Genomic DNA, 27,512 nt, shown 5'->3' with positions numbered 1-27,512 from the left:
AAATCGCTCTTGTCCGCTAAAAAGCGCCTTGGGATGAAGTGGTTAAAGGACTTACGAGCCTAAAAAGCTAAAAAAAGATAAGTACCTTATTCAGTTTTAAATGCACGGAGGACGCCGTCCGCGCCCTCCGTGCAGTTCCGCCGGGTCCCCGCAGTCTGATCGCCCCCCCGTGCCGCTCCCGACCCCACGGACGGGGTCGGGCTCCCCTTCCTCTCCTAAGATGTCCGCCGGAGCCGGCCGTGGCTGCGCAGTCCGCATACGCGTTACTGCGGCTGCGCAGCTCTAGGGCCTCCCCCCTCGATCCACGCTACTGTGCGTGGATCGGGGGGAGGGCCCAAAAGCTGCGCAGCCGCACTAACGCGTATGCGGACTGCGCAGCCGCGGCCGGCTCCGGCGGACATCTTAGGAGAGGAAGGGGAGCCCGACCCCGTCCGTGGGGTCGGGAGCGGCACGGGGGACGACCAGACTGCAAGGACCCGGCGGAACTGCACGGAGGGCGCGGACGGCGTCCTCCGTGCATTTAAAACTGAATAAGGTACTTATCTTTTTTTAGCTGTTTGGGCTCGTAAGTCCTTTAAAGCCACTCGACCCAACTGGTATGCCTTTGTATGGACTATCTGCTATGATGCAATGAGAACTTGTTTTTTTATTGACGTTTTTTATAATAAATATTTTTACGATATGAGAGCACTTTTTATCTTTATACACAGCCTGGATTTGTCCTAACTTTTGGAGCCTGGATTTGTCTTAACTTTCGGAGGTGGGTGCCTGGAGAAGTTGCCAGAGAGGCTGTGGGGTGGCCAATACCCCAGAAGCGATCACGGGCCCATCCTAGGCCGCAACATCTGGTGAGTCGGGAAAGAAAGTTAGTGCGGTGAAAAGCCAGCCCCAGATTACCAGTGTGGCCGGCACAAGCCTCCTGAATAGGACTTCTATTGAATTGCATTAGCTGGTGAGAACTAACCTGCATATGGTGCATGTAGTGCTTCCTCCATACTGCTGCTTTTAAAAAATACGCTGGACACAGGAGGAGGCAAGGAGTTGTGCCAGTGTGACAGGTGAGCACCACTCCCTGTGGGCCAGGGGGACACATACACTCGGGGGTGGCCCAACAGGTGGCTTCATCATAAGGACAAATCTGAGCAGTAGAAATTCGGGTCGACATTTAATTCAAAGGCTTTTTTTCATGTTGTATTTCATGTGAAGAAATATTAGAACACTAGCCAACCCGCGTCGTAGCATACGCCGCATCTATCTATCTAATAGAGTACGTGCCTCAACCTTGAAGCAAGAAGAAGTAGGCTTTCCATGAGAAAATGTATGCGTGCTCAAACACCAAGTTTAACCCTAGCAAGTCTGGCTTTGCAAATATGGCCTAATTGGCTATTCATGAGGCAATGCTCATGCAAATATGCATTTGCTTTCGCATGCCAAACTATGCAGGGTCCAAAAACCAATACCGCAAAGCGATCGCCCTGCGGGTATTAGTTCATGCTACATTAGCACTATCCAGGAGCGTCACGGGGAGGATTCCGAATGCCCCCATACAACCGGGGGACTGCGGGGTCCCAGGCTCTCTTACTGCCTGGGAACCACAGCGGCACCCCGGAGGGGGAGGCTGGGTGGCACAGCTGCACCCCCCCCAAGTGTGGTCAGCGCCGGGGAGAGCCATCCGCACCTACCTCCCAATATTAAAAACAGGCACTTACCTTAACGTCCATTGCGTTCTGCAACATGCACATCAACTTGGGGGCACCACATGAGAAAGGAGTGAAGCATGGGTCATCCCGAGCTTTAGAGCTCAGGGCAGGCTCACATACAACACTCCGGGGTGGGGGGAGGACAGGCGCAGACAACTCACTCCAGGGCTCACACCACCAGAGCAAGCCATCCACCACCTGCCTCCAAAGGATACAACTGCAAAAAATGCTTTCCATGAGAAAAATTTTGCGTGCTTAAACACCAAGTTTAACCCTAGCAAGTCTGGCTTTCCAAATCTGGCCTAATTGGCTATTCATGAGGCAATGCTCATGCAAATATGCATTTGCTTTCACATGCCAAACTATGCAGGGTCAAAAAACCAATACTGCAAAGTGCTCTCTCGCTGCCTGGGAACCACAGCGGCACCCCGGAGTGGGAGGCTGGGTGGCGCAGCCCCCCCCCCCCCCCCCAAGCGTGGCCAGCGCTGGGGAGAGCCGTCCGCACCCACCTCCTAATATTAAAAACAGCCACTTACCTTAACGTCCATTGGGTTCTGCTACATGCGCATTCATTTTCTCATGGAAAGCATTTTGTGCAGTTTGTATCCTTTGGAGGCAGGTGGTGGATGGCTTGCTCCGGTGGTGTGAACCCTGGAGTGAGTGCGCCTGTCCTCCCCCCCCCCCCCCCGTTCTGGAGTGCTGTATGTGAGCCAGCCCTGAGCTCTAAAGCTCGGGGTGACCCATGCTTCTCTCCTTTCTCATGTGGTGCCCCCAAATTAATGCGCATGTAGCAGAACGCAATGGACGTTAAGGTAAGTGCCTGTTTTTAATATTGGGAGGTGGGTGCAGGCGGCTCTCCCCGGCGCTGGCCACACTTGGGGGGGGTCGTCCACGCCACCCAGCCTCCCCCTCTGGGGTGCCGCTGTGGTTTCCAGGCAGTGAGAGAGCCTGGGACCCTGCGGTCCCCCCAGTTGTATAAAAAGGGGGCATTGGGAATCCTCCCCGTGGCGCTCCTGGAGGCCTGGAGCACACCAAAAACTGCTAGCAGATCCGCAAAATGCTAGCAGATTTTGAAACGCTTTTTCTTATTTTTCTGTAGCATTTCACCTAGCATTTTGCGGTTTTGTAAAGCGTTTTTGGTGTAGTAGATTTCATATATTGTTACAGTAAAGCTGTTACTGAACAGCTTCTGTAACAAAAACGCCTGCAAAACCGCTCTGAAGTGCCGTTTTTCAGAGCGGTTTGCGTTTTTCCTATACTTTACATTGGAGGCAGAAACGCCTCCGCAATCCAAAAAATGCCTCACCTCGGGAGTATGCGTTTTAGCAAAACGCCTCCCGCTCTGGTGTGCACCAGCCCATTGAAATACATTACCCAAGCGTATCCGCAGCCGCAAGTGGATCGCAAAACGCTGCCAAACCGCTCTGGTGTGCACTAAGCCGGATAGTGCTAATGTAGCATGTAGCAGGGTGACTGCTTTGTGGTATTGGTTTGTGCATGCATTTGCATGAGCATTGCCTCATGAATAGCCAATTAGGCCAGATTTGCAATGTCAGACTTGCTAGGGTAAGGCCTCTTTTCCATGGACTGTGAATAGGCAGTGAAATGGCTCTCAAACTCTCACAACTGCTCAATGCTGCCTGGTAACTGCTTGCTGCTGCCTGGTAACTGCTTGCTGCTGCCTGGTAACTGTTTGCTGCTGCCTGGTAACTGCTTGCTGCTGCCTGGTAACTGCTTGCTGCTGCCTGGTATCTGCTCGCTGCTGCCTGGTATCTGCTCACTGCTGCCTGGTAACTGCTCATTGCTGCCTGGTAACTGCTCGCTGCTGCCTGGTAACTGCTTGCTGCTGCCTGGTAACTGCTTGTTGCTGCCTGGTAACTGCTTGTTGCTGCCTGGTAACTGCTTGTTGCTGCCTGGTAACTGCTTGTTGCTGCCTGGTATCTGCTCACTGCTGCCTGGTAACTGCTTGCTGCTGCCTGGTAACCGCTTGTTGCTGCCTGGTATCTGCTCACTGCTGCCTGGTAACTGCTTGCTGCTGCCTGGTAACTGCTTGTTGCTGCCTGGTATCTGCTCACTGCTGCCTGGTAACTGCTTGCTGAGCACACAGCTCAACAGTCCGTGGAAAAGAGGCCTTAAACTTGGTGTTTGAGCACGCATAAATTTTCTCATGCAAAGTACTTTTTCTTCTTGTTTGAAGGTTGAGGCACTTAGTCTATTATATATATAGATTTTTCACTGTGTGCATTACTATGGAGGACTGTGTCCAGCACATCCAGCATTCAGAAACAATCTTCACTGGCTGTAATCCTGTGAGGAAAATGTTCAGAATGATAGAAAGCAGAAATATAGTTTCAAATAGGTGTGTAAATAACTCATCAGCTGCAGCTCTGTGTGCCTGATCCTGTGTGTGTCTCTCTCTGCCTAGCAGTATAAAGTAAACAGTTTACAGACAGGAAGAGCTCTTTTTGAATGGGAAGGGGGAGCATGCAAGAACAAGAATAAAGTACAGGTTCTCCTCTTCAGATCCTTTCTCTGTAGCTGACAAATCCATCAGCTGTTCTAATATGATCTGAGAAAGTAGTGTGTGTGTGTGGGCAGTGCAGAAACAAACCGCAAATCATTCATCTGTGAATAGTGACAGAGAAGTGGAACCTATCTACATCGTTTAGTTCTAGCCTCTAGGCTGACACCAACACAATTTTTTTTCACACAGGCTGTTACGAGAGACCTCTGAAAAACTTTCTATTGTTGCTGGCTAAAAGCTCTGTAGGTACAGAAGGACAGTTTCTTTCATAGTTGTCCTTTACATGACACCCGAGGCGAAAATAAACTAATGAAATAAACGATTGTATCCATCTTCCTTCTCCTAAAAATTATTTTTTAACATATTCCACTGTTTTATTTTATGTTTAAATCTACTTTTTAAGTTTCAACTGTTTTATTGTTTTTGCTCAATGATAAATTCATTGCAGTATGCCAGAGCTAAAATCTATGAACTATTGACCCTTTTTACCTTTTTCCTGCTCTCAGAAGCCATTTTCTGCTAGGAAAGTGTTTTATAGTTGGAATTTCTTATCAGTGAGGGTCACACTGTACTCAATTTCTGTCTGAGTCAGGACTGAGTCAGCCATGTGCATACCTGATATTTAACTCTTTCAGACAGAGAAAGAAAAAAAGGAACGCACCATAGTTATTTGTGTGCTAGGCACTGTACATACCCATGTCTATCTCTTCTCCAAGGGAGTCTCCTCCCACTTCATCTCCCCACGCTGCTAGTGTCCCCCTGGCACTGAGGATAGCCCAGGAGGCGGATGTCTTACGACACCTCCGGAAGCTCAACACCAGGAAAGCTTCAGGCCTGGACGGCATATCTCCAACTTGCCTGAAGACATGTGCAAGCCAGCTAGCCCCGATCCTCACCTCCATCTTCAGCAAATCCCTGACGCTAGGCAAGGTCCCCTCCTGCTTCAAAAAATCAGACATCATCCCAGTCCCCAAGAAACCAGGAGCCACTGATCTGAATAACTACAGACCTGTTGCTCTAACTCCAATCATCATGAAGACCTTTGAAAGACTGGTTCTCACCTATCTGAAGGGACACACAGCCACCTTAAAAGATCCCCTGCAATTCGCTTACAGGGCCAACCGGTCCGTGGAGGATGCCATTAATATCAGTCTAGCACTCATCATGGCTCATCTGGACAAATCCAGCACCTATGCCAGAATCCTGCCCCTGGACTACAGTTCCGCTTTTAACACGATCTGTCCGAACATTCTGCATGACAACCTGGCACGACTCGGTGTGGACCTCTCTCTCTGCACCTGGATCAAGGACTTACTCACCAACAGGACACAACTAGTGAGAATCGGCGGCTGCTCCTCTGGAGTCAGAACTACCAACACGGGGGCCCCGCAAGGGTGTGTGCTGTCCCCAATTCTTTTTTCCCTGTACACAAACAGCTGTACATCATCCGCTGACTCTGTCAAGGTCATCAAGTTTGCGGATGATACCACCATCCTAGGTCTCATTGAGCGGATCCTCAGGTGGTGCATGGACAACAGACTGGTACTAAACGCAGCAAAAACTGTGGAACTGATTGTGGACTTCAGAAGGAATGCCCCATCTCCCCACCAGTCTACATTGATGGCACTGAGGTCTCCAGAGTACACAGCACACGGTTCCTTGGCATCACCATCACTGAGAACTTAAGGTGGGATGTGAACACCTCCGTAACTCAAAAAAAAGCCCAGCAGAGACTGTTCTTCTTAAGGCAGCTGAGGAAGTTTGGAATGTCGCGGGAGCTAATGACTAGCTTCTACACGGCCACCATTGAGTCTGTCCTCTGCTCCTCCATCATTGTCTGGTGCTCGGGGGCAAATACAAAGGACAAGCACAAACTTCAGAGGGTAATCAGCACCGCTGAGAAGATCATCGGGTCACCTCTGCCTCCCCTGGACCTCCTCCACACATCCAGAATGAGGTCCAGGGCCAACAGGATTACTGACGACCAATCCCACCCTGGCAGTGGCTTCTTCGACCCCCTGCCCTCAGGCCGCCGCTACAGGACCATTCCCACCAAAACCACCAGGCACAGAAACACCTTCTTCCCCCAGGCAGTTCTCCTACTCAACGAATGAGAGCATGCGTGCATGCCTGTAGTCCACACTGTTCCACGTGTTACAATCATATCACGCTACTCTGGCACAATGGGGCTGTTCAGCCACACTATGCTTTGTTACTGATACTATCAATGTTGTTGTTGTTATATTGTCGCTGTTAACTGTTGTATTCCTTTGTTGTATTCCTATACTGTTGTTGTCATACTGTTGCATTCCTATGTAGCTACTACTGATGCTATTAACACGCACTACCATCCATGTCTGCCATGTGTCCACAAATAATTCCGGGTGCGGCACCTGTCGCACTTGGCGAATAAAGCGGATTCTGATCATGTCACATGTCACCTCAGGTATCCTTTAAGAAATGTTTCTGCTCACCTCCAAACCTTGCATCTTCACCGTGAAGTCTGCAAAATCTTCATCAAACTCTGTCTTCCTGAAGTCCAAAATATCATAAGGTTTCTTTCTAATAGTTTCAAAAATATGTTTTATTTTCACATTTAAAGCATCTAGTCCTTCGTTGGCACAGCGATTTAAAAGTGAATAGTTCTGGGTAACAGTCAAAACTTCTGCTATCTATAAAACAAAAGAAAATTGAATGTATTGTTGTAAGTAAATCTACCATGAAAACATTAGAATAAATTCCAGCCCTGCTATAAACATGTATCAGGACTATGCAAATATTTCAGCATTTTAATCTTATCATCAATACTGTAGCACATTTCAGTTTTCAGCCAGTTATGAATTTCCAAACTGACTGAAGGCTCAAGTTGCATTCATTTTCTAATCTGAAATCTGCACATTGCGTTGTGCTACTTTTAAATACACTCAGCCCATGTATTCCCGTGTACTGCAGAAGCCATTAGCTGCACAGATCAGGAACAACTGTTGCTTATTTTCCACATCTGCACATACTAAGTGACACTCCCAGTCTAACATGGTTTGGATGTGAGAGTGTTTAGATCAGCTATACATCTGAATTCAGATTTACGGGCCTATTCACTACCATGTGGTAAAACAAATAGCACACAACAATTTTCCCAGTACTAAAACCACTAGAGTAGCACTTGTTGGGATATCAGTGCAATGGATAATGCTTGCATCGCTACGACAACATATGTTACATTGCTTGTGCAGCATGCATTACCAATGCAAGCATTTTCCATGTATTGCGGGTCACTACTCTAGTGGCGTAAGCACTGATAAAATTACTATCAGTTTTACTCCAAACAGCGGGAGGGAAAGGACGCGGGCGGGTAGCGCCGATACGGAGGAGGCGGGGGAGCGGCGCTAACAGACAGGCGAGAGGTAAACATTGTGCTGGCGACACGCTGCGTGTCGCCAGCACTGTGGGGGGTATAGCGGCGCGCAGGGGGGTCTTGGAGGCACTCCATGGGGCAACAGAGGCTGGTGTTAGTGTGCACAACCAGCCTCTGTGCCCCACTAGCATAAGTAAATCCCACCTCGGGTTCTCTTTAAAAGAAATAAACTATTGTGAAGATAAATAAAAAATAAAAAAAACTTCCTAAAGGTGGCCATACACTAATAGATGGCCACTAGATCACCCATCAGATAGATCACTCTATGATCGAATCTGATCAGAGAGGGATCTATTAGCTGCCCACACACTACACAGATATTTTGAATTGATTTCAGCATGAAATCAATTGAAAATCTGTGGAGCCACCACCTACCTCGCCACTCAAGGAATCCCCCCATCTGTGCTGCCCACTGGCCAGAAGCAGTGGTGTCACCTGTCTGGCTGGGACGTGGTTTAACTCCACACCGTGGGTCTCCTCCGTGTCCTCTTCTGTTCTGTGTCATGTGACAAAGGGTAAAGTTCAAACACTAGAGCTCCGGTGTTTAAACTGCAGGGATCCTGGGATGATATGCGCCAGCCGGGCAGGCAGTGGCAGAGCTAGAGATTATGGTGCCCCATAGCAACACTTTAATGGGGCCATCAGATGTAGACACTCTTGAACAATGCCACCAGCTCCTGCCCTATAGATATGAGTTAACCGGGCTTTTTACATTCTCATGCAATCTACACTGCTTATAGTCCATGGGAACTGAGCTAAAGTGAGGGAGGAGGACCATTAAACAGTTAATAAAAGTAATCAAGTATCACCTGGACCCCATTGCTCCAGGGTCCCACCGTGGCTGCTACGGCTATTGCTACGACCCTGCGGACAGGTGAGACTACTGCTGCTGGTAAGAGGGGAGCATAGATGGGGGGACTCCTTGAGTGGCGATGTAGGTGGCAGCTCTACAGATTTTGAATCTGTGTCACATGACACAGAAGAGGACACATGTTGGAGGAGACCCATGGCATGAAGTCAAACCACTGGACCCCGGAGGACAAGGAACAGGTAGAAGTACTGTCGATATTTTGGGCTGGTTGTCGCGGATTTAAACGCTGCTAGCGATGCACTCCCAACCTGCTTCCGATAGAAAGCAAAATTTTACGTACTTTCCGATCATCAGAATCAATCAATTTCGGGCGGAACCATTGCAGCTATAAGGAGAGTGGCTGCCTAGTATTCGGGGCACATCCAGCTGTTTATACTGGGTAAGGGGCTATACTGGAAGAGAGGATTACATGAGAGTCAATCACTTTTTTCCTGGTTTCTAATGGCTGGCTTATATGCGGGTTGGCTTATACACAGGTATATACGGGTATTCTGAACCATCTGATGTACAGTAAGATAGATAGACAGACAGACAGATACCTAGATAGATAGATAGATAGATAGATAGATAGATAGATAGATAGACGGTAGCCAAATGATAGATATAAGCTAGATAGATGATAGATAGATGATAGACGTTAGATAAATAATAGATATAAGCTAGATAGATGAAAAACAGAAGATGGAGCAGCAGTTGCTGCATTTAACCATTTATAAGCTGCATACACTTGCATAAAAACTGCATTAAACTGAATTATTAGCGTCTCATTGCACATCCTTATACAGCAGTAGCTCTGATTGTATAATTGGGCTTTCAGGGACATAAGTACAGATTTTCCTGTGTAACACCTATATGACATTGGTTACCTTCTCAATTCTTTTACAGAATGCTTTAAATTCTCCAAATATGTACTTTTCTGACACATCGAAGGGGTGATCCACATAGCATTCCTGCGTTTTGTGGAAGCTGCTCTGATACTCGTTAAACAGAAAGATGCAATCCTGAATTGTGCAACAAACACAGAAGAACAAATAATGTCACCCACATAAATGCAAAGATTTTTAATTTAATTGAATACTTATCATAATCCGGATCTATGTTATTTTTTGTATGTTCTTTGTATATAACTACAGGAATACATTTTTATATGAAAGGATTCTGGTCTAAGACTCTTGTTATTTCATTGGGGATATCTGTGATACTACAAATACGTATTGCTGGTATGACCATGGCTGAGAACCCAACTGGCACTTAAAGAGTACCTGCAGCAAAAATGACAGAGCGTGTCATGACAGGCTCTGTCTTAATGAGGACACATGGGGGGGGGGAGGTGCACGGATAAATGCTAACCTGTCCTGACATCTTTGGTGTACAGGTGACGGTCTGCCACCCTCCTTGGCTGTGCACTAAAGGCCATGTTTCTGAAGACTGACAAAGCTTTGTAAAATTACACCTGCACTGCTGGGGCCCACCCCCAGCTCGGCAGCCACCAATTAGGCAGTGGCTGGCAAGGCAGGGGTGGAGCCGCAGCAACTCAGTTGGGGGTGGCCATATCCTCAGTGGCAATTCTGAAAAAAATGGCCAGCATACTACAAGGATGGGGGCGTGGAGCGATTACTTGCCTGGAAGGATTACATTGGGGCAGGTAAGTATTTTAGTCCGCCACAGCCCCACCTGTAATGAGAAAAAAAGGCCCTGGGGATGCTCTCCTCTGGATCATAACAAGGCTTCCCATGTCCACCTCCTACCATCCGCTGCATAGCTTACAACCCCCGAACTCCAGGGAGGTAAATGTTTACCTACTGCGATCCAGCGCAGACGGAATAGTGGCTTTCCGATGGGATCCGGCGAAAATAGCAGAGCCTGATTGGGTCCGCTATACTGCGCAGGCAACTCGCACTTGTGCAGTACAGCAGACCTGATCAGGCTTGGCTATTTCCATCGGAGCCCATCAGAAAGCCACTACTGCACCTGCACTGGATCCCTGAAGGTAAATATTGCCTCGCCTGTGCAGCTTGTCGGGGGAATTTTTTGGAGAACCAGTGCTGGATCCCCAAAGATATAGAGGAAATGGGAAGCCTCATTAGGATCCTGAGGCTTTCCCCTCCCAAGGTAAATACCCCATAGGGGCACTTTTTTTTTGTTACAGGTGTACCGTACTTTTAAGACAGAGTTGGTCATAGCATAACAGGCTCTGTCGTTTTTATTTTAAAGGTAGGTACTCTTTAATTAGGATTAGTACTCTCCACAGTTGGTTCACATATTTGATATAGGCACTAACATTTGAATCTTTTAACATCAGGGGCCTATTTTGTGATAGATCCCAGGTTTATACTTTAACTTGCATTGCAGGTCCGACCAGTAGCTAAAAAGCTGATGACTTTTTACAATAAAAAAAAACACTTTGTGGGAGGGCTTATTCAAGCTGCACAATCTCCAGTCTCCCCAGTTAATAAAAGGGCTATGTTCCTTTATTAAGTAGTTGAGTCATGGGCAATTAAATCTTTTATCCATCCATCGGGTGAATTTGCCATTCCACAATCAATGTACTTTGCATATATCCAACTAAGGCATTAAAGTTCCCTACTCGCCCACTCTTGCTGATTCTGACATTTTAAATATAATAACTGGCCTCTTCTCTAAGAAGCTGACCTCTATCTGAATAAAAGCTAACTGTCCCTGAGTCATCCTGTCCCTGTGTCCGTGCATTTGCGCTACTGCGCATGTTCTGCACGGACAGCCGTTGGGACAGGAGCAGGATGGGTCAGGGGGCTGGACGGGCGTGTGTGTGCGCATGCGCGCTGACATGTGGCGGCAGTGACAGACCTAGAGCCCGCTTTTAAATGGGCTTAGGTCAACCCTATGTAATAAAACATAATTGTCCCTGCGTCATCCTGTCCCTGTGTCCGTGTGTTTGCGCTACTGCACATGTAGACAGACGTTGGGACAGGAGCAGGAAAGACCAGGGGGCCAGCCGGGCATGTGCGCATGTACGGTGGGTGTATGCGCACCCGGCGGCGGGGGGGGGGGGGGCGAGAGCATGCACGCTGACGTGGCAGCGGTGACAGACCTAGAGCTCGTTTTTAAACGGGCTTAGGTCAACTAGTGTCTCAATAAGAACACTGAGTGCTACACATAGGGCTTATCTCAAGAAACCGCTGTGGGAGAGAGGTGTGGGTGTGATAGAAGAGGACTGTGATGATTCTCTAACAGCAGTCTTATTAACTGTAAAGTGAACCCACAGTGTGCTGTAGTTCACAAAGAAACTGGGTAATACAAAAGCCCACTAAAAGGTACAGCACGAGTACAAAAATGTCATCTTGCAAATAAAAAAGTAGGACTTGGGTGTATTGCAGACAATTATCAAGCAGCACTTTTTTCAGATTCATATAACAAAAAGTACAGAACACAAGCAGAATTCCTAGCATTAACAATGGAGTAATGGCTGGTAATATTCATTAAACCTCAGCCTCCAACAGAGTTCAGCAATTTTCATGTGAGCGTGAAATATGTCACTGACGCTCTCTAAATGCTTTCCAGGGGTTAGAGAATTACAGGTTACCACATATAACTCCAAAATGGAATAACTTTGTAGCTGATTTAACTGTTTCTTAGGTTTATAGACTCTCAGTGGCATATTGTGGTAGCAGAGATGTATAGAACACTTTCATGTCTTCTATAAGATCTCTATGGCACAATATCTATAGTGCAAGAGATAGATGATGTTTATGAGTTTGTGGGACTGAGTCACAACGCAGCATTATGGCACAGTGCATGGATTTCTGCACACCCTGCAAGAATAATGGTTTAAACGCATAAAGTCTTACTGCTCAAAACTAGATAGGAAAACAAGAAAAACACATGGAGCCTGATCTGGTGTTCTTGTAGGAGAGAAGATAGATGTACTGATAAAATCATACAATGGGGTAATGGGACCTAAAATTGATAAAACTGTTAAAAAATACAAAAATATAAAGGGAAGACAAGAAGACACAGAAGATTTATATTGCGCTTTTCTCCTGGCGGACTCAAAGCGCCAGAGCCGCAGCCACTAGGACATGCTCTATAGGCAGTAGCAGTGTTAGGAAGCTTTACCCAATGTCTCCTTACTGAGTAGGAGCTGGCTTCCTGAACCAGAAAGATCGAGATTCGAACCCTGGTCTTCTGCTGGAAGGGAAGAGATGGCTTACTTCAAAAGATGGCACTAGGTTAGCCACTGCAGCCTACAGTGTTGTTAACTTTATGCATCCTAGCAACGTTCACCTCCCATTCATTCACCAATAACTTTATCACTACTTATCACACTGAAATGATCTATATCTTGTTTTTTCCGCAACAATTTAGGCTTTCTTTGGGTTGTACATTTTGCTAAGAATTATTTTACTGTAAATCCATTATAACAGGAAGATTAAGAAAGAAATGGAAAAATATCATTATTTCTCAGTTTTTGGCCATTATAGTTTGAAATGAATACATGCTACCTGTAACGATCGGTGTCAGCACACAGATAGAATCTGATTATTGGTGATCTGCAGTATCACCAAGAGTACAGATATATACCTGATTATTGATGATTTGCAGAATCACCGATAATACAAGTATAACTAACCTCTGGACACAGTGGCGTAGCTAAGGAGCTGTGGGCCCCGATGCAACTTTTACAATGGGGCCCCCCAAGCACTCTATACGTGACAATTGATACGGCGCACCAAAACCTGCCAATGGCAACTACAGTGTCAGATGTGCAAGAAGGGGATGGGGAACCGTTTGTTAATAATTACGACTATTTAAGGTATCTATAGAAGTGATTATTATGAGCACAGGACCAATAGAGAGCTAATACTGTAGTTGAGGGAGGGCCCTTCGGGGCCCCTCTGGCCCAAGGGCCCCGATGCGGTCGCTACCGCTGCAACCCCTATTGCTACGCCCCTGTCTGGACACCTGATGAAGTGTAAGTGGTTGGTGCAACCGTATATGATCCTGGATCACCTGAGGAGCAGGTGACCCTAGACCGTATAACGAGTATCTTCTAGTTAGGGTTAGAGATAACCAGAGAGCCAGTGACTCCCTGAACTGCTGGGAGTCAGACTCTACTGCAGTCAAAGGACTCCTATGGGATAGAGTCCCTAACTGGATTGCAGAGAGGTCCCTCTGAGGGACAGGGAGTCCCTGCAACTACTGGACACCCCACCGGGGGGTGTCACAGGTGGAAGGGTCGGCCAGGCCGGGTCGGCAACACACGAGCAGATAAGGTACAGAGACAGAAGGCTGATTCGGTAACCAGGGACAGCCAGGGTTGGCAACAGGTAATCAGATATGCGAAGGTACCGAATCAGAGAGCAGGAGAAGGGTCAAGAGAGTAATAGGTCATAACAGATATCAAGCAGAGGCCTAGTCTAGAGTGTGAGGTCCGTGGTCTCAACACTCAGGAACTGATTTAAAGAATAACACAGCAATGACACAGTATCCCTAATCTTGGGTGTGAGGTCCGTGGTCTCTACACCCTGAAACTGGTCTAAAGAATAACACAGCAATAACACAGTATCCCTAATCTTGGGTGTGAGGTTCGTGGTCTCTACACCCTGGAACTGGTCTAAAGAATAACACAGCAATGACACAGTATCCCTAATCTTGGGTATGAGGTCCGTGGTCTCTACACCCTGGAACTGGTCTAAAGTGTAACACAGTAATAACACAGTAATCTGGCTAAGTGTGAATTCCCAGGTCCACCTGGTTCTAACACACTGTGGGATCTGACTATGGTCTGAGTGCTAACACATAAGCATTCGCAACGGCAGACAACCAGCAACTGACAAGCAAGAAGTATATATAGCAGAGCGCTCCTCAGCACCGCCCAGTCCCATTCAGCCAATCACCTACTGCGCTGGGATCAGCTGATCGTCCTGATCAGCTGATCCCTCTACTATTGGCATAAAGGGCCTGCCTGTTAGCGCACGCGCACATAGCTCTCCATCTGTGTGCACTGCTAGGCTCAGACAAACCAGACGCATGCTGCTGCGGAGAAACCGCCGGTCTGAACGCGGAACCAGCCGCCTCGCTGTCAGTCCGCGCGGCGGTGTCTCCGCAATCCATTACACTACCGTAATTAAAACCCGTGTATTTTATTTGCTCATTTGTCCCGCTTATTACACCATTTAAATTATGTCCCTATCACAATGTATGGCGCCGATATTTTATTTGGAAATAAAGGTGCATTTTTTTCAATTTGTGTCCATCACTATTTACAATCGTATAATTTAAAAATTATATTAATATACTCCTTTGACATGCATATTTAAAAAGTTCAGACCCTTAGGTAACTATTTTTTTTTTTTATTATTAAAAATGTTATTTAGGTAATTTTTGGCATGGGGGGTAAACAGCTAATTTTAAATGTAAAATAATGTATTTATTAAATAAAAAATGGATGTGGGTGTAGTTTTACTATTTGGCCACAAGATGGCCACAGTCAAAAAATACTGGTAGTGATAGATCTTGCTTCCAGAAACTAGAAATAAACCAAAGAAACCGAGAGCCCGGTATAGTGTAGTACGTATTGGAACCAGAAGTAGAATTGACAAGTAAGTAATATACTCACAAACATGGGTTACCACACAGGCAACCACTGTATAGGCAGGTGGGGAGATTAGACCTGTCCCCACTCAGGAATAAGATGTCGCTCTCTGTAGAAGGAAAAGAGGGTATAACACCCTTCCACCAGGGTGGAAACTCTGATAATAAGCTGTGCAGAGGCGCCAAAAGAATAAAAGTATACTAAAAAGTTTAAAATATTCGGGTGGCGGTGGTGGACCGTTCACTCCAAAAAGGACACGAAATTTGTCACTTGAGGAACAGACAATTTAATTTAATACTCCACAATTAATTCGCAACGCGTTCCACGGGCACAATCCCTCTTCATCAGGCAATAGACATACGGAGTATCACGGCTAGACGTCCAAAACACGCTTGGCACCTCTGTCTAGACAGAGATGCCAAGCGTGTTTTGGACGTCTAGCCGTGATACTCCGTATGTCTATTGCCTGATGAAGCGGGATTGTGCCCGTGAAACGTGTTGCGAATTAATTGTGGAGTATTAAATTGTCTGTTCCTCAAGTGACAAATTTTGTGTCCTTTTTGGAGTGACCGGTCCACCACCGCCACCCGAATATTTTAAACTTTTTAGTATACTTTTATTCTTTTGGCGCCTCTGCACAGCTTATTATCAGAAACTAGAAAGACTAAGGGAAACTTTTTTTTAATGCAGAAAGGCCTGTGTAACGATTGGTGTCAACACGCAGAGAGAATCTGATTATTAGTGATCTGCAGAATCACCAGTAATGCAGATATACACCAGATTATGGATGATATGCAGCATCACCAATAATCCAGGTATGTCTAACCTCTGGACACCTGAGATATAAGTGTACAGTATAACAATAGTACTTTGAGACAGAACTGCCAGAGGAACTGGAGGTAGGAAGAAGAAGGGAATTCACCCCAGACTGTGGGGGAATCCCTTAGGCCAAAGGCTCCCTAGGAGAGGGGCCTAGGCTTGGTTGCAGGATGCCCTGCTGCTAATATGAACAGATTTGCCCTTACTGGATGTGAGATCCTAGCTCTCTACACCCTAGTGGTGGGCCAAGGTAATACAGGTACACAGTGCTAGTCTTGGGTGTGAGGTCCGTAGTCACAACACCCTGGAACTAGTCTGTCTAATAACATAGAATGATACAGTAGCCTAGACTTGGGTGTGAGGTCCATAGTCACAACACCCTGGAACTAGTCTATAGCATAACATAGTATTGACACAGTTTCCTAGGCTTGGGTGTGAGGTCCGTAGTCACAACACCCCGGAACTAGTCTATAGCATAACATAGCATTGACACAGTTTCCTAGGCTTGGGTGTGAGGTCCGTAGTCACAACACCCCGGAACTAGTCTATAGCATAACATAGGATTGACACAGTTCCCTAGGCTTGGGTGTGAGGTCCGTAGTCACAACACCCCGGAACTAGTCTATAGCATAACATAGGATTGACACAGTTCCCTAGGCTTAGGTGTGAGGTCCGTAGTCACAACACCCTGGAACTAGTCTATAACATAACATGAGAGAGTATTCTAGCTCAGTGTGAACCCCCAGGTCCTTCCTGGTTCAAACACACTGTGGGATCTGACTGAGGTCTGTGTGCTAACACATAAAGCATTTGCAATGGCAGACAACCAGCAACTGGCAAGCAAGCTGTATATATATAGCTGCTGGAGTCTGCCGCCCCGCCCCAGCCACTCAGCCAATCATGAGTCCAGCAGGAATCAGCTGATCCTCCTGATCAGCTGACACCTCCCCTGCTGGTATAAAGGTCCTGACATCTGGGCCGCGCGCACGTAGCTCTCCATGTTGTCCATGTGAACTAACAGACCCAGCCACACCAACCGCACGCCGCCACGTACAAACCGCCGCGTTGGACGTGGAAACAGCCGCATTGCTGTCAGTACAAGCGGCGGCTTTTCCGCGTTCCCTCGTGGTGCCAGGTGCACGTCTCCGCATGCCAGCCGCTGTGCTGGACGCGGACTCAGCCGTCCTGCCGTTAGTACACGCGGCGGCTTTTCCGCGTTTCCTCACAGCCTGATAAGAGGCCGTCGGTTTTTCTGCAGGGGAATTATCTTCCCATTCATTGATCTGTGGGTTAATGGCAGGCGGCGGGAGCGCGTGCGATCGCACGCCTCAGACAGCCGCAGCAGCACAGCATATCTGGACGAACATATTTGTCAAGATAGGCTCAAGTGGTTAAAGAGGATCTGTACTGTCCGATCTGCACAATAAAAAACATACCAATCGAGTCACTGTGATCTCCTGGGCCCCTCTTTGCCAATTCTGCCACTCCCCGCCACGATCCTGGCTTTTAATCGCCAGTTTTAGGCAGTGTTTACAGACAAAAAGCATGGCCGCTAACCAGGAAGTGATGTACTGCATGTATATAATATACACACATACACTAATATGTGTGTATCTATCTATCTATCTATCTATCTATCTATCTGTTACAGTATACTACAAGTTTTTATAACATAGTGAATTATCTGCACTCCAGTCTGGGATTCTTACAGTTTCTCAGCATGTGACAGGCAGCTCAACCCCCCCCCCCCCCAGCCTCACAAACTGCATCACAGACAAGCTGAAACTGAGAGCAGGGACGCTGTCTCTGAGGAATAAACATAGCACACTGAGCCAGGAGGGGGCTTGAAGGGGGCATGCATAACTTATCCCTATTACAGCAGGAGCAGCCCTTATCTCCCTGGGTCCAAAAAGCTTGACAAAGAAAAGAACATTAGATACATTACAGAGACAGTGCAACTAGAAAAGGCTGCAGTAATCCAGACCACAAAGTCTGATCGGTAACAAAATTTTCACCCTTATTTCTTCTATCCTAAGAGTTTCTATACCTGTTCTAAGGAAATGTGTTTGAGAGGCGCTGGGCTTTATATTTACTTGGCACTGCTATTGGCCTGAGGAAGTGGGCAGACACCCATGAAACGCATTGCCAGCATTTAATAAAAATGTTTTCTTTAACCTAGTGTCATCTTTTGAGGTAAGCCACCTCTTCTATTTATATTTCAGTTATTTTCTAACTACGTTTTATTGATTTTAGATGCCTCTTACCCCCTTGTGTAAAACACTAGTGTGGGCTTACCTTTATGAAATCACTGATTAGTTTTCAGACTTTTAATCAAATATTGAACAAAAAACACAACGCATTGCATAGCTTTGGGCCACCTCTTCAGATAAAGTAAAGTGATGAAATTGTAGTGAAAACAAGCTCTGAGCGCCTTTTAGCATGTTACCTGACCTGAAGAACTGTCCAGGAGCTGTGAAACGTGTTGTATTTTTTTGCACTATTTGATGAAAAGTGAAAAACTGATCAGCGATTTCATGAATGGTGAGCCCACACTTACCTTCATTTGAAAAGTTTTTTTATGTGTTTTATATTTTCTGTGGGCACCTCCAGTCGTGTTCTTTCTTATTGCTCTAAATGTATCTTCCGTTAAAGGACATCTGGGGTGAGCCCAAAGTTAATAATTCAAAGACATCAAGTGGTGAACAAAGGTGTGCGTACACTAACATGTAGGTTCCTCTAACCGGCCCATCCAATACCTGATCTGACTGAAGTCAGTCGAGCGGAAGCAGAACAGCTCCTCCTCCTTTGTCGTATGCTCTGCCCGCCCTCTGCATACCCTGCTCTTGTGTGCTCCCGCATAGCAGTGCACAGCAGTCGCAGAAGGATCATCATGCTAGCCAACTGAAGGTATACAAAAATTCCAGGACTCCACCTGGGTTTGAAGAAACAGTTGCTTCAAATCCAGGCAGTGTCTGAGATCTTTTATATACCTTCTGATGGATTGCGAATCTGGGATTTTCCGGTCCGGCTCCCTGGTGCCAATTGGCTATTAATTGATCCTGTGTGAGTATCTGGAGCATAGCTTCCACAATGTCAGTTAACTGGGCTTGTGCACGAGCAGTGCTTCCTTAGCGTGCATGCCCGTTACGTTCCCGGCCGCTGTACACAGCTATGCGCAAGAGAAGTAAAGGAGGGGAAAAAGTGTAAGCTCTTCTGCAGCGCATTAGGAAAATAATTCTCCACCTAAAAGCAGTTGAAGCAACTCTTCTCAAGACAGGTGATGTGGCACTGCTATTCCTCATCACACCTCTATAAATACTGCATCTGAGATTTTTGGAGTAAGATGTGAAATTACATTTTGCACTATTAACACAGTTTTACGCCCGGCTCACACTGGACGGTTAAAAACTGATCTCTGTAAAAACTGCTCCATGAATTTTTATTTGGCATCCATTTTTGATCAATGTGACGTGTACGTTGCTCTGGAATTATCACAGCCTCCCCAAACTTGCAGTCAATGTGGCAGAACATGCGGAATGGATCTGTTCTAACAGAGCAATGTGAACAGATCCTGCTGGTTAACATAGGATCCATTCACCTTTGTTATCATGTAAGAAAGAAATGTGTCATAAATCAAAATAGCTATATGTGAATTCTGCTTGGTGACAAGCGCCCTTTAAAGCACCTCACCTGAATTCTCTGCAGCACGGTGTCTGTGTCTTGCTCCCAGATGCTGTTTTTTCCGCTATTAGTCATATATGCACGGCAGGCCATGACCATCTGATTTGTAACCTAATAATATTAGAGAAGACAATTATTACAGTCATTCCTCTGTGATCAGGAAAGTATCATCCTGAACACTCATATCTCCTGTTTATCACCAACAATGTGACCAATCTGTTCCCTTTATAATATAGAACAAATATAGAATCTAATCTAATTCCATCTTCTCACAGAAGCTGATTTGTCACCTTATCGGGGAAGTGTGTTTATGGGATACACCAGTGGTGGCCATCTTTTTAAAGCTCAACTTGAGAGGTTACCATATACCAGCTGCCTGGCAGTCCTGCTGATCTTTTTGGCTGCAGTACACTGTGCACTGTGGGACAGTTTATAGCAATGTGCACTTTAAAGTATATAGTACCTGAATTAAAAGGGATATGGAGGCTGCCATATTTATTTCCTTTTAAAAAATATCAGTTGCCTAGCTGTCCTGCTGATCTTTCATGCATCAGTAGTGTCTAAATCATACACCTGAAAAAAGCATTCAACGAACCCAGTCACACTTCACTCACTCACTGCATGCTTGTTCAGGGTCTATGGCTAAAAGTATTGGAGGCAGAGAATCAGCAGAACAGCCAGGCAATGTGCATTGCTTAATTAAATAAATAGATCAACCTCCATATGTCACTTACCTCAGATTGCCTTTAATGCTCCTGACTGGGGCCCTAGATTATGATGGACATATGACTACTGCAGTGGTTAGATTGTGAGCCCCTCTGTGACTGTCCCTGTTGTGAGGGACAGTCAGTGACAATAAATACTCTTGGAAGTGCTGCGGAAGATGTCAGCGCTACATAAATGAAAATAATGATCCTCTGTGTCCCCCTCTTAAAAATATCCATCACTTGCAGACAGGAATTGGGGTTATCTCCCCAAGAGTGACAGAGACAGCAATAAATAAATAAGACTTTATTAATGTCTTTCATTTCCTATCCCTGGGAAGACATAAAATCCCTCAGACATTATTAAACCTTTTAATACTATTCAAAACTTTTTTTTTCATTAACCAAAAGTGTTTATTGCAAAAATTGACCATACAAAATAGATTGCCTAGCCAAAAAAGTACAAATATTCATGTGAGAATAACATTGATAACTACAAAGAATTGTAGATAGGCAAAGCACTATCCTGTATAATAGTCAAGTGTCTCTGCATCCCTTCACTTCCTGTGTGTGTATGTTCCGTGTTTTGCACTATTGCGCATGTGCAGGAACGGACAGAGACACTGTGAAGAGCTGAAAGAGGAAGGGGCGGGCGTGTGCGGCAGGCGCGTGCACGTGCGTGGTGGGCCACATGCACGGCGGGGCGCGTAGCGTTGTGCTGACAGACCTAGCCCATATTTTTAAATGGGCTAAGGTCACTAGTAGAAGGAATAATTGGAGTACAAAGTGCAAATTCAAGAAGATCTGGATGAGGAGGACATCCACAAGTAACTGAAATCATTACGAGTGGTTAAGCCATCTATCCCAAACCTGATTAAATTTTGTAGGACATATTCTGTGAGAATAAATGAGTTTTTTTAAAGGGTAAGCGTTTACGTACTCTAGCTTTCCATACTTCTAGGGTTGGAGGGACTGGGGATAACCACCTACATGTGATACACTGTTTAACAGCAAAAAGAGTTTCTATTAGTAAAACCTTGTCAAATTTGAGTGTCTCTTCGTCTAGATTTAGGAAACAAAGTTTAATCTCTGGTGGGACAAGGGATCTCATCAAATCATGTAGCAAAGTCTGTGACCGGTTTCCAAAAATCAGCAACAGGCGGACATTGCCACACGAAATGAAGGAAGGAGGGGTTGTGGGTAGAGCATTTAGGGCATGATGACTATTCAAAACTTAAATTTTGGATTTAGTTGTATGTAGTTGGACTTTGTTGGATGCAGAGGACTATGCCAAAATCCTCTATAATAAAACCTGTGTCCCTGCATCATGCTGTCCCTGTGTAGCTTGCTCCGTGCTTTTTGCGGACCCAGCCTCACAGAGACAGGAGGATGGGGCCAGGAAACCGGGCAAGCGTGTGAGCGGGTGGCTGGGTTTGCGTGCACATGCAGTAACATGCAGGGGTGGTGAGAAACAGACCCTAGAGCCAGTTTTTAAACGGGCTTGGGTCTACTAGTACATTTATAAAAGGCCTTAGGAGTCGGTCGGGAGTGCAAATGTCACTTTATTGAGGCATTGTCCTTCCATTGCAAACAGTTCAGTGAGTCCAATCAGTATTGTCCACTTTTGTCAGTCTCAGTACTGTACTCTGCAGTCAGTCCTGTCCTGTTCGTCCAGTCCTGTTTGTCCTGTCAAGCTAGTCCTGTTCAACCAGTCCTGACATTTATCCTACTCTGGTCTGACCTCTCATTTTCTTTTTTTTCTTCCTCTCCTTCTCGCTGCAAGGTTTGTCATCCTGTTCTTCACATCACTGGTAGGGCATCCCCGAGGGTCATGACGTGATGATCACTAGACAGCAAAGCAGCCCGTCACATGCTAGGGGTGGTGGACCACCATCCCTTGTGGGATGCTCTGATGAAGAGCTGTGGTCAGTTCACACTGACTCCATACCCTGGGAGTGCCCACACCAACCACCGGTGCCGAGCTCAACAGGGCCCTGACAGCACCTTAAGTGATTGCTGCACTCAAAATGCTGTATTCAGCTGTTTTCTACTGCTACGTGAACGCAACCATCACAACAATCACAACACTCTGCCAACAGCCACCCGTATGCACTGACTCCAACAGTATCAGAGGATTCTATAAGTAAAATATTCCAGGCTATTTCCCGCCTACTTAACCATTGAGGACCAGAGGTTTATACTCCCCTAGTGACCAGACCATTTTTTACAATTCAGCACCTTTATTGATCGGTCATACAACATAGCATCCAAATGAATTTTACCCCCTTTTGTTCTCACAAATAGAGCTTTCTTTTGGTGGTCTCTGACTGCTGCTGTGATTGTCAGTTTTTTTTTTGTTATTTATAAAAAAAGACGGTATACCATCGCTGTGCAACATGCCAGCACTATATATATATATATATATATATATATATATATACCGTATATTCTTTTTTTTTAATTATAATTAAAGAAACAGCTTGCCAGCGCTGATTAGTTGATTTTTTTTAAATTATAATTAATAGAACAGCTTGCCGGCGCTGATTAGCTGCTGACAGGCTGATCGCTGCGGCCATTTGTTTACAGTGACAGGGGCTCGTGCTCGTGGGAGTTCCCGTCTAATCTCGCTCCTCGCGAGATGACGCCATATGGTGTCCTGGAGGAACAATGGAGCCACTCTGCGGCCACCAATTGCATTAGGCGGTCGCAGAGAGGTTAAACCACCCAGGAAAATGCCACGAGAATGAGGGCATGTATGTGAAGCTAGCTTCAGCTTCAATTTACATAGGTCACATATCATGGCAGGTTCACTTTAAGGCCGGTTCTAATTTTTAATTTATCATACACTTTATTCAGTTGAAAATGTTCATAAGGAAATGAAATACCTGTGTGGTTTCTGGACGTGGGTATGTCTGGCTTACCTTCACAAACAGTGATGTGATCTGCTCTGATGTGTTGTAATATCGAGAAAAGCTGTGTATCATTCCTAGAGCATTCATCAGCTTGTGCATGCTTTCAGCCATAGACGCCTAACGTTAATGATAAAGACTGGCATTATTCAATCAGCATTAACATGTCAGTGCCAAAGACTGAAGGACTTTACCAGTGCTCTCACTGTTCACAAATATATGGAGGTGGGAGGAAGTGATGTCATTCCCTGGCCATCTCCACTTCCTGCCTCCTGTGCTGCAGACTAGCCATGGATTAAAAAAATTCTTAAAAATTTCCGCTAATCTCGGAAGAGAAATAAATCAAGCCTTTCAAAGCAAGAAGCTGTTTGTCAGTTTACCGACAACTGATTAATAGGGATGGTCAATGAGATGCTAACAATTCTGAGCTCATGCAAACATTATGCAAATATATAAAACTTGGAAATAGACCATTAAAATGCACCTGCTACATCTGATTTCATGATGGGTGGAGGGCGGACAGGAGGACATGTAGCTACCCTAAAAAAAAAGGGGGGGGGGGTATTTTGAGCCGCCTAATATTAACCTCCTTAGCGGTAACCCCTTTAGAAAGCCATAGCTCAGAGTGGTAATACCGAATTTAATCCATCGGAGGTGTGGAATGTGCAGGGCTGCTGCAGATCTATCTAGCAGTATGATTTTTAGGGTCTAAAGGCTTGAGAAAAAAATTGCACTGCTTTTGGAAAATCAATTTGGAAATAATTATACCGCCAGGGTGGTTTTAATGTACACACTGGCTAACAGTTGATGCACAAATAAACAAGCAACGGGGGGGGAGTTTAGGGTGCATGCAGCTACCTGAACACAGGGGTGTGACTTGGGAGGGGGGGCCATAAAAAATTTTGTTATGGGGCCCAGTGATTTACAGCCTTCTAGTCTACCATTTTTTTCCAATCTTTCACCTGCAAATCGAGCTCATCTTTCCGTGTGGGTCAGAGAACATTAGTTGATTCAAATCCTTTTTGTGCTCATCACTCCTAGAAACAAGAATCAAGCAGTGACTTACCAAATTCAGATCATAAAGTGGTGTACAACATTGCTCCAGGGTATGCAGAAATTTGGTATTTTCCTTTGCTTCGTTGGCCATGTCTGTAATGCGGGCATCCAGAACCCTCCACATCTGCATAGAGAAAGATGTACTGTAAAGCCTTGGATTGAGAGGCCAGTTCACAGTGCTCAGTTGCAATGCACAATAATTCTGCATTGTCAACTCACTGCCCATTTAATTCTGTGGGCCTGTTCATATTATTATTATTATTATTATGTATTTATATAGCGCCGACATATTACGCAGCGCTGTACAATGTATATATATATATATATATATATATATATATATATATATATATATATATATATATATATATATATATATATATATATCTTGTCACTAACTGTCCCTCAAAGGAGCTCACAATCTAATCCCTACCATTGCCATATGTCTATATTATGTAGTGTAAGTACTGTAGTCTAGGGCCAATTTTTTAGGGGGAGCCAATTAACTTATCCATATGTTTTTGGAATGTGGGAGGAAACCGGAGTGCCCGGAGGAAACCCACGCAGACACGGAGAGAACATACAAACTCTTTGCAGATAGTGCCCTGGCTGGGATTCGAACCAGGGACCCAGCGCTGCAAGGCGAGAGAGCTAACCACTACGCCACCGTACTGCGTTGTAACTGATTGTTATCCAGACTCCCTGCATGCAGGCTTTGTATTACAGTCTATGTCCAGTTTCCTTTGCAGTTCACACATTCTAACACGTGTGTTATGCAACTGACCGCTGTGAATTCAACCTAAGTTGGTTGTCAAGCTCTTTGCAAAATGAGGAAAATATCTTATGAAATTTGGACTTAAGTATAAATGTATACTTCCAGGTAACACTGGCCTTATGCTTCAGGAGAGGTAAAACCAACACTGCCAAGTGTTTTTAAAGGATACATAAGGTGAAAATAATTATACTCTGATCCGGCTCAGGCAGAAATAGCCGAGCCCAGTCAGGTCTGCTCTACTGAGCAAGCAACTCATGACTGTGCAGTACAGTGGACCCGATCGGGCTCAGCTATTTCCACCTGAGCCCGATTGGAAAGCTGTAACTGCGCCTTCGCTGGACTGCGGTAGATTAACCATTTCAGCCCGCTGGGATTTTTCACCTTATGCATCAGAGAAATTTTCACCTCCCATTCATTCGCTAATAATTTTATCACTACTTATCACAATTTATTGATCTATATCTTGTTTTTTCTGCCACTAATTAGGCTTTCTTTGGGTGGTACATTTTGCTAAGAATTATTTTTTTTATAAATGCATTTTTACAGGATTAATAATAAAAAAAATGGAAAAAAAATCATTATTTCTCAGTTTTTGGCCATTATAGCTTTAAAATAATCCACGCTACCATAATTAAAACCTATGTATTTTATTTGCCCGTTTGTCTCGGTTATGAGACAATTTAAATTTTGTCCCTATAACAATGTATGGCGCCAATATTGTATTTGTAAATAAAGGTGCATTTTTTCTGTTTTTCGTCCATCACTATTTACAAGCTTATAATTTAAAAAATAGTCGTAGTATACCCCCTTAAAATGCATATTTAAAAAGTTCAGACCCTTAGGTATCTATTTATGTTTTTTTTTTTTTTTTTTAAATTGTAATTTTCTATTTCCATTAAAAATGTTATTTGCGTAATATTTTGGTGTGGGAAATAAACAGTTAATTTTTAGTGTTATTATATGTGTAAATTGTAATGTAAAAAATAAGTGAATGTAGTTTTACTATTTGGCCACAAGATGGCCACCTTGAGGTTTTTTTTTCCCCTCTGTGTGCTTCTCGCTAAGCAGAAGCACAAGGGGGATGCAGAAATTTTTACGTGCAGAAAGACTGAAGCTCCACCCATCAAAGAAAAAAAGCCTGGGCTTTTTTTCCCTGATTCTGTGCAGAGCATGATGGGATTTCCTATGTTGTTATTCACGTTGCCTAGCAACTGGGAGAGGTGCTCAGGACACAGGACAGTTGGAACTGTATCTCATACTCCCTGTCACCTCCTTTTAACCAAAAAGATGGCTGCCTTCATGAAATCAAACATTTGCTTGTTCTTTTAAAACAGGGTGGGTAAGAGATTATATTACCTATCTATTTTAATTAACATAACTAATGTAACTCAATGACAGTATGTTTGTTTAGGCTGGAGTTCCTCTTTAATGTTGTGTGCTTTTACTTACTTTTTTACTGCGTTTTTGGTGCGTTTGCAATGCGTTTTGCGTGTGTTTTAATGTGTTTGTGGTTCGCATATTCAAAACGCATATTCGTGTTGTATGCGTTTTCTATGCGTTTTTATATTTACAATTATGCAAATCACTTGGAAGACAACAGGAAGCGAAAATACAGCAAAAAAAGTTTTTGGAGGGGAAAAACCACATATAACAACGCATGAAAAACGCATGTCATTGCGTTCCCATTGACTTTCATTACGTGTGTTTTGGCAGAGTTCCAGCATAATATGCAACAAAACCAGTGTTTTCAGGAAGCGCATACTGTAAATCACAGGTCTCTGCGTTTTTCTCTGCGTCCCATTGACTAACATTGCTGCATAAAATGCAGCAGTTTACGCAACGCTTGCATTTCTGCTATGTGTGCACCCAGCCTAAAGAAACAAATGAACCTTTTTTTGCAAAACACCCTGTTTGGCAGCATAATAAAAATGCCCCTGAGATGGACTGTTTACCACACGGGGTATCAGAAGGATATAACTATACAGCAAGAAGAAATATAGAAAGGACAATACCATCCTCTATGCAATATATTGAAGGGCTATCAGTAGAATGTACAGTATATCACCAGCCTTACCTTGAGCACTTTGGAGCGAGAAATGTGTAACACCATCACAACTGATTTAAAATTCTGTCCTTTGATCTGTTCGATGATAAAGTTGAATTTCACAGACTTTTTCTTCCAGTACTCCAGCTCAGTGAAAGGGTTAGAAGAGTCTGCTTTCCTTCTGATCAGCTCGCTTTCAGTCACAACCTGATAATTGAAATCACATTCTACTACATGAAATAACACAATAGTAATAAAACCTGGCAGAATATGAAAAATGTCAGTAATAAAAATTTATTGGACAATGTACTATGAAACAATCAGGCTGATTAAAAAAATTTGCAGTAAGTGCTGATACCTCTGGGCACCACAGCTTACCGCTTGTTGCATCAAAACTATTTGCTTTGTCTGCACTTGGAGTTGGGGGAACTGCGGTGAAC

At 44.9% G+C, this 27,512-nt stretch overlaps 1 protein-coding gene across 4 annotated transcripts in view; it reads right to left on the bottom strand.

The window, feature by feature from the left end:
* The window catches only part of DNAH8 (dynein axonemal heavy chain 8), a 491,368-nt gene that overhangs the window by 419,096 nt on the left and 44,760 nt on the right, over positions 1 to 27,512 (bottom strand). For all 4 annotated transcript variants that reach the window (XM_068232705.1, XM_068232706.1, XM_068232709.1 and 1 more), the window contains 6 exons: positions 27,103 to 27,279; positions 24,264 to 24,377; positions 23,210 to 23,317; positions 19,594 to 19,695; positions 9,377 to 9,511; positions 6,699 to 6,896 (listed from right to left, as the gene is read on the bottom strand). In XM_068232705.1, coding sequence (XP_068088806.1) covers positions 6,699 to 6,896; positions 9,377 to 9,511; positions 19,594 to 19,695; positions 23,210 to 23,317; positions 24,264 to 24,377; positions 27,103 to 27,279 — 834 coding nt within the window. The remainder of the gene's footprint in view (positions 1 to 6,698; positions 6,897 to 9,376; positions 9,512 to 19,593; positions 19,696 to 23,209; positions 23,318 to 24,263; positions 24,378 to 27,102; positions 27,280 to 27,512) is intronic.

Source organism: Hyperolius riggenbachi, chromosome 4, assembly GCF_040937935.1.
Source record: "Hyperolius riggenbachi isolate aHypRig1 chromosome 4, aHypRig1.pri, whole genome shotgun sequence".
In the NCBI taxonomy this organism is placed as follows: Eukaryota; Metazoa; Chordata; class Amphibia; order Anura; family Hyperoliidae; genus Hyperolius; species Hyperolius riggenbachi.
Note: the sequence above shows the minus strand (reverse complement) of the source record. Positions and strands in the feature narration are given on the sequence as shown.